This window comes from Oenanthe melanoleuca, chromosome 25 (genome assembly GCF_029582105.1).
Source record: "Oenanthe melanoleuca isolate GR-GAL-2019-014 chromosome 25, OMel1.0, whole genome shotgun sequence".
NCBI lineage: Eukaryota > Metazoa > Chordata > Aves > Passeriformes > Muscicapidae > Oenanthe > Oenanthe melanoleuca.
Window position 1 is genome coordinate 7,702,956 of NC_079358.1, and position 8,096 is coordinate 7,711,051.

At 49.0% G+C, this 8,096-nt stretch overlaps 1 protein-coding gene and 1 non-coding gene across 2 annotated transcripts in view; both read right to left on the reverse strand.

Moving 5' to 3' along the window:
• BSCL2 (BSCL2 lipid droplet biogenesis associated, seipin) overlaps window positions 1-7,079 on the reverse strand; it is a 13,852-nt gene extending 6,773 nt beyond the window's left edge. Inside the window, exons 1-2 of the mRNA XM_056509944.1 lie at window positions 6,005-7,079; window positions 239-359 (exon numbers count right to left, since the gene is read on the reverse strand). Coding sequence (XP_056365919.1) covers window positions 239-359; window positions 6,005-7,079 — 1,196 coding nt within the window. The remainder of the gene's footprint in view (window positions 1-238; window positions 360-6,004) is intronic.
• An 826-nt stretch (window positions 7,080-7,905) lies between these two features.
• LOC130263508 (U2 spliceosomal RNA) lies at window positions 7,906-8,096 on the reverse strand. The gene has a single exon (XR_008842347.1). It is a non-coding gene; the product is annotated as a U2 spliceosomal RNA (small nuclear RNA).

An 8,096-nucleotide genomic window follows, 5' to 3' on the forward strand; every position in this document is an offset into this window, starting at 1 on the left:
CCCATATTCCCATAGCCCCGCCCCATTTTAACCCATCCCCATAACCCCGCCCCATTTAAGCCCCTCCCACATTTTAGCCCCTCCCACATTCCCATCTCTGCCCCCCCTCATTTAGCCCCGCCCCCACCTGCTGGTGTAGCCCCGCCCCCCGCCCCGCCCCGCCCCTCCCCCACCTGCTGGTGTAGCCCCTCCCCCACCTGCTGGTGTAGCCCCGCCCCCCGCCCCGCCCCTCCCCCACCTGCTGGTGTAGGCCTCCTCGCGGAACTCGTGGAACGCTCTCCCGTGCTCGTCCTTCTCGTCCCGCAGCCGCTTCAGCCCCCGCCGCTCCTCGGGGGCCTTGGCCTTGTCCTCCTCCTCCCCTGCAAGGCCGGGGGTCACTCATTGCACCCCAAATATCCTGGGGGTCACTCATTGCACCCCAAAATATCCTGGGGGTCACTCATTGCACCCCAAAACATCCTGGGGGTCACTCATTGCACCCCAAAATATCCTGGGGGTCACTCTTTGTACCCCAAAATATCCTGGGGGTCACTCTTTGTACCCCAAAACATCCTGGGGGTCACTCATTGTACCCCAAAACATCCTCAGGGGTCACTCATTGCACCCCAAAATATCCTGGGGGGTCACTCATTGTACCACAAAATATCCTGGGGGGTCACTCATTGTACCCTGAAACACCCTGGGGTGACACTTATTGTACCCCCAAAATATCCTGGGGTTGACTGATCCCATCCTAAAATATCCTGGGGTTCACCAAACCCAGCCTAAACCATTCTGGGATTTCATTGATCCCATCCTAAAATATCCTGGGGTCATTTATCCTGCCCTAAACTATCCTGGGGTCATTGATCCCACCCTGAAACATCCTGGGATTTATCAACCATATCATAAAACATCCCAGGATTCATTTATTCCATCCTAAATCATCCTGAGATTTCATTTATTTCACCTGAAATATCCTGGACTTCATTTACTCTACCCTAAAACATCCCAGGGTTTTATGGATCCCACCCTAAAACACCCTGGGATTTATCAACCATATCCTAAAACATCCCAGGATTCATTTATTCCATTTTAAATCATCCTGGATTCATTTACTGCACCCTAAAATACCCTGGGGTTGATCAAACCCAGCCTAAACCATCATGGGATTTCATTCATCCCATCCTAAAACATCCTGGGGTTCACTAATCCTGCCCTAAAATATCCTGGGGTCATTGATCCCATCCTGGGGTTCATGGATCACACTCTAAAACATCCTGGGATTTATCAACCATACCCTAAAACACCTCAGGATTCATTTATTCCATCCTAAAACATCCTGGGATTTTATTTACTTCACCCTGAAATATCCTGGAGTTCATTTACCCCACCCTAAAACATCCCAGGTTTTATGGATCCCATCCTAAAACATCCTGGGATTCACCAAGCCCATCCTAAAACATCCTGGCATTCCATCTATCCCACCCTAAAACATCCCAGGATTCATTTATTCCATCCTAAACTATCCTGGGGTTCATCAAACCCAGCCTAAACCATCATGGGATTTCATTGATTCCATCCTAAAACATCCTGGGATTTATCAACCATACCCTAAAACACCTCAGGATTCATTTATTCCATCCTAAAACATCCTGGGATTTCATTTAATACACCCTAAAACATCCCAGGATTCATTTATCCCACCCTAAAACATCCTGGGGTTCATCAAACCCAGCCTAAACCATCATGGGATTTCATTCATCCTGAAACACCCTGGTGTCATTTATCCTGCCCTAAAATATCCTGGGGTCATTGATCCCATCTTAAAATATCCTGGGATTTATCAACCATATCCTAAAACATCCCAGGACTCATTTATTCCATCCTAAAAAAATCCTGGAATTTCTTTTACTTCACCTGAAATATCCTAGAGTTCATTTACCCCACCCTAAAACATCCCAGGTTTTATGGATCCCACCCTAAAACACCCTGGGTTCATTTATTGCACCCTAAAACACCCTGGGGTTCATGGATATCACCCTAAAATATCCTGGGATTTATCAACCATATCCTAAAACACCTCAGAATTCATTTATTCCATCCTAAAACATCCTGGGATTTCATTTAATACACCCTAAAACATCCCAGGATTCATTTATTCCATCTTAAATCATCCTGGATTCATTTATTGCACCCTAATACATTCTGGGCTTCATGGATACCACCCTAAAACATTCTGGATTTATCAAACATATCCTAAAACATCCCAGGTTTTATGGATCCCATCCTAAAACATCCTGGGATTCACCAATCCCATCCTAAAATATCCTGGAATTTCATTTACCCCATCCTAAAACATCCTGGAATTTCATTTACCCCACCCTAAGACATCCCAGGATTCATTTATCCCATCCTAAACTATCCTGGGATTCATTTATCCCATCCTAAAACATCCTGGGGTTCATGGATATCACCCTAAAACATTCTGGGATTTATCAACCATATCTTAAAACACCTCAGGATTCGTTTATTCCAGCCTAAAACATCCTGAGATTTCATTTATTATACCCTAAGATATCCTGGAGTTCATTTATTGCACCCTAAAACATCCCAGGATTCATTTATTCCTTCTTAAATCATCCTGGATTCATTTATTGCACCCTAATACATTCTGGGCTTCATGGATATCACCCTAAAACATTCTGGATTTACCAATCATATCCTAAAACATCCCAGGTTTTATGGATCCCATCCTAAAACATCCTGGGATTCACCAATCCAATCCTAAAACATCCTGGAATTTCATTTACCCCACCCTAAGACATCCCAGGATTCATTTATCCCATCCTAAACTATCCTGGGATTCATTTATCCCATCCTAAAACATCCTGGGGTTCATGGATATCACCCTAAAACATTCTGGAATTTCATTTACCCCACCCTAAAACATCCTGGGGTTCATGGATATCACCCTAAAACATCCTAGGATTTATCAACCATATCTTAAAACACCTCAGGATTAATTTATCCCATCCTAAAACATCCTGGGGTTCATGGATATCACTCTAAAATATCCTGGGATTTATCAGCCATATCCTAAAACATCCCAGGTTTCATTTATTCCATCCTAAAACATCCTGGGGTTCATGGATCACACCCTAAAACATCCCAAATTTTACCAATCCCACCCTAAAACATCCCAGGATTCATTGATCCCATCCTAAAACACTCCAAAGGTTCATTTATCCCACCCTAAAACATCCTGGGATTCAGCCAAACATCCCAAATTTCATCCATCCCACCCTAAAACATCCCAAACTTTACCAATCCCACCCTGAAATAATCAGGATTTCATCAATTCAACCTTAAAATAATCAGAATTTATCAATCCCACCCTATAAGATTCAGAATTTATTAATCCCACCCTAAAATATTCACTATTTTACTAATACCAGCCTAAAATATTCACAATTTTATCAACCCCAGCCTAAAATATTCAGGATTTTCCCAGGAAAAGCAAACACAGTTTGAGATTCTGGTTTTTCATGAGGCAAAAAAAAAAAAAAAAAGTTAAATTCAGATTTAATTTTTTTTTAAGTGGAATTGAATCTATTTTCAATGGAACTTCCAATGTTGAAGGGGTTATTTTAAAAGCTCAGGAAAGAGTTAAAATCCCATTATTTTTTTCCTTCAAAATAAATCAAAACAAGTAATTTGGGAGTTTTTATGGATTTTCCAGTTTCTAGAGAAATAAAATCTGGCTGAAGTTCAATTTTTCTACTTAAAAATCAAATTATACAGAAGAATTCCATTAAAATCTGGAGCTTTAAGGGATTTTTCCAAGTTTTGAAGGTTGAAATGTGGCTAAAATTTAGATTTTTTTCTTAAAAATCAACTAAATCAAAGCATTCCATGAAAACCTTGGAGATTCAATGGATTTTCCTGGTTTTACAGCAGCAAAAAGATGTAAAAAAATTTTTTTTTTTCATTAAAACTGAGTTAAATCAAAACATTCCATGAAAATTTTGGGCTTTCCTGGCTTTTAGAGGGCTGAAAAGTGGCTAAAATTCCAATTTTTTTCTTTAAAAATGAATTTTTAAAAATATTCCATGAAACTCTTGGAGGTTTAATGGATTTTCTGGGTTTTAGAGCAGAAAAATTCAACCCTGGGAAATAGAAATGGGTAAAAAAAGCCACAAAAATGCTTCAAATCCTTAAAAAATGAAAAATTCCCCTGGGATTTTTCACTGAAAAAGAAAAATTCCAGATCAAGGTTCGTTGGTTCATTAAAAACAGGAAAATCCAAATTAAAAAAATGAATAAATCCAGCAAAAAAAACCCCAACAAAACAGAAAAAAATCACAATTTTTCCCTCTCTTGGCAAAAAAAATCCTAAAACTCCAACAAAATTGGAAATATTTCCATAAAATCCAAGTTTGGGATAAAAATGGGAATAATTTCACTTCAATCCAAATAAAATTCTGTTCCATGATGATCCATGCTCCACAAATCCTCCCAAAATCAGGATTTTTCTCCTCAAAAATCAGTATTTCCTCTCAGAAATCAATATTTTCCCATCAAAAATCAATATTTTTCCTTTAAAAATGAGAATTTTCCCCTCCAAGTCCCAAAACTTTCCCCAAACCCAGAGATTTCCCCTTAAAATATTCCCCAATTTTCCCCCTGAATTCTTTCTCCAAATTCCAAATTTTTCTCCTCAAAACTGGGAATTTTCCACCCAAAATTGATAAAAATCAGGAGTTTTCCTTTCAAAACCTGAATTTTCTGAAAATCTCTGATTTTTTTCCTTAAAACCCCCAAATTTTCCCCATTTTCCCTCCAAACCGAGGCTCTTCTCCCAAAACCCAACTCGGAATTTGTTGATTCCAGGAATTCCATTGATTGATTCCCCCTCAATCCTCCAAAAAAATCCCAAACTCAACTTTTTCCCGCTTTTTTCCCCCAAAAATCTCGAAATCCCTGATCGGGAATGGGATTTTATCCCAATTTCTGGACATTTAAAAATGGAATAAAATCCTAAAAAAAAAAAAAAAAAAATCTCCGGGATTCTCCCCCCAAAATTTGGGAATGGGACCGAGATTAGGATTTTTTTGGGGAAAATGAGAATTTTGTGAATTTTTTTTTTCCCAGTTTTGTTTTTTTTTCCCGGTTTTTCGGATCCTTCCCGAGGTTCTGACCCGGATCTTTGATTTTTTTTTTTTTCCCGGTTCTTTTCCCATTTTCGGGGATTCTCTCCCGGCTTTTGAGATCCCTCCCGAAAATCCCAAAGTTCTCTCCCGGTTCCTTTCCCGATCCTGGAGATTCTTCCAGGATTTTGAAGAATTCTTTTCCCGATTTTGGGGAATTCTTTTCCCCGATTTTGGGGAATTCTTTTCCCCGATTTTGGGGAATTCTTTTCCCCGATTTCAGGATCCCTCCCGAGCATCTCAAGGTTCTTTTCCCGCTTCCCTCCAAAACACCCGCGAGTTCTCTTCGGGTTTTTGGGACCTTCCCGAGGATCTGGGGACCTTTCCCGCTTTTGGGGATCCCTCCCGAGGGTCTGGAGGTGCTTTCCCAATTTTTAAGAACCTGGCCGGGGATCTCGGGTCCCTTTCTCGGTTCTAGGATTTCCCTTCCCGGTTCCTTCCAGGTTTTAGGGTCCCTTTCACAATTTTTAGGATCCCTGCCGGGAATCTTGGAATCCCTTTCACGGTTTTTTCCCGGTTCTGGGGTCCCTTTCCCGATTCTGGGGTTCCTTTCCCGGTTCTAGGGTTTCCTTTCCCGGATCCTTTCCCGGTTCTGGGGGTTCCTTTCCCGGATCCTTTCCCGGTTCTAGGGTTTCCTTTCCCGGTCCCTTTCCCGATTCTGGGGTTCCTTTCCCGGTTCTGGGGTTTCCTTTCCCGGTCCCTTTCCCGGTTCTGGGGTTTCTTTCCCGGTTCTTTCCCAGTTCTGGGGGCTCCTTTCCCGGTTCATTCCCGGCCCCGGGTCCCTTCCCCGCTCCCGTCTCTGCCCCATCGCTCACCCGCCGCCGCCTCCTCCTCCTTGCTCTCGGCCGCGGCCGCTTCATCCCCGCTGGGCGCCTCCTCCGGCGGCCGCTCGGCCCCGTTCACGCCGCCGCCGGTTCCTCCCTCGGCCGCTTCAGGCTCGGCCGCGGCCGCCGCTCCCTCGTCCTGCGGCGGCTGCAGCGGCTCCGGCGCCGCGGGCTCGGCCGGGGCCGCCTCCTCTTCCTCCTCCTCCTCCTCCTCCTCCTCCCCGGGGGGGCCGGGCTGGGCCGGGGCCGCCTCGGGGGCCGCGGCGGCCGCTTCGTCCTCATCCGCCAGCAGCGCTTCCTCGTCCTCCTCCTCCTCCTCTTCCTCCTCTCCTCCTCTTCCTCCTCCTCCTCCTCCTCCTCCTCCCCGCCGTGGGGCCGCCCGCCCGGGGCTCCCGCCGGCCCCGCTTCCCCCGCGCAGCTCGCGGCCGCCGCGGCCGGGCCTCCCCCGCCGCCGCCGCCGCCGCCTTCCTCGGGCCCCGCCGCCAACATCTCGGCGTCCAGGGCCTCCTGCAGCCGCTGCGCCAGCTCCACCTTCAGCCCGCGGGCGTCCAGGCCGCGCCGGCCCAGCTCGGCGCGCAGCTCGGTCACCTTCAGCCGCTTCACGTCCATGGCGGGGCCGGTGTGAGGGGAGGGAGGGGGGGAAGGGGCGCGGGGCGGGGGGGGAAGGGAAGCGGAAGCGCGGGCGCGCTGAGGCGGCGGCGCCGAGGCCGGAGCGCGAGGCCGGGCCGGGCCCCGAGGCCGCGGGGCGGGGACTGCGGGAGGGCAGGGGCGGAAGGAAGGGGGCGGAGAAGGGACGGGAGGAGGGGGGGGGGAGAAGGGGAGAAGAGAGCGAGAGCGCGAGGCGGGGCCGCCGCCGCTGGCGCGGGGAGGGGGCGGCCGGAGCGCGCAGCGATCGCCGGGCCCGTCCCGCTCCCGCCGCCGCCGCCGCCTCAGCCGCGCCTGCGCCGCCGCCGCCCCTCAGCCGCGCCCCCCCGCGCGCCGCGCGCCGCCCGCCCCGCGCATGCGCCGCGCCTGCGCGCCGGCGCAAACCCCGCCCGCGCCGCGGCAGCGCGCAGGCGCGGCGCATGCGCGGGGAGGCGCTCCCGCGCGGCGCGCAGGCGCGCTTCGCGCTCTCCCCCTCCCCCTCAGCCCCACCTACGTGCGCAGCGGCCGCCGCGACTGTGGCGGCGGCTTCGCCCCTTCCCTCCCTTCCGTCCCCGCGCGCGGCCCGGGCCCGCCGCTCCGATTTTCTGATTGGCCCCGAGCGCGCTGTTCTGCCCAGCGACGGCGAAAAGCCGCGCTCCTATTGGTGGCTGAGGGCGAGGGGGGCGCTCTCCTCACGCGCGCCTTCCCGCCCGCCGCGCCGCCGCCATTTTGTTTCGGTGGATGAAGGGGGGAAAGCGCGCGGCGCGCTGGTGGGAAGGGAGAGGATAAAGGGTTAAAAATGTGTAAAATACAGAAAATAAACAAGATCTGTTCTGTTTGAAATCGGGAGCGGGCGCGCAAGAAGCGCGGAGGCGGAGACTGGGCCGGGTCCCCTCAGGAAACACGCGTGGCCCCCCCTCGCTCTGCCTAACTCCCCTCACGGATTTATTTAATAAAACCCTTCAAACTCCTTACACGCTCCTTTTTACATTATTAATATTTATTATTCTCCACCTAAAACTCCAATTTCTTTTAAAAAGAGCCGAAATTACGGAGTTTAACCCCAAAAAGAGGCGCGGGGAGGGAGCCGCCATTTTACAGCGCGCTGTGTGGGGACGTGAGGAAAACCCGGAGCGGCCGGACCCGGAACCCGCGGGCCGACTACGAAATAAATCTGAGCACTAAAACAAGCAAGAAAACATAAACTGGAGTTAAAAATTCAGTGAAGCAAGATCTCTAATCTGTTTTTCACTAATGAAAGGTCCCCGTGGGGGTGCACCGTTCCCGGAGGCACTGCAATACCGGGACGATGCGCGGAGCGGAGGGAGCAAGCTCCGGATCCAACTCCCAGAGCCAAAAATCCGTTTAATATGAAGTCCTCTCATCGAGGACGTATCAGATATTAAACTGATAAGAACAGATACTACACTTGATCTTAGCCAAAAGGCCGAGAAGCGAT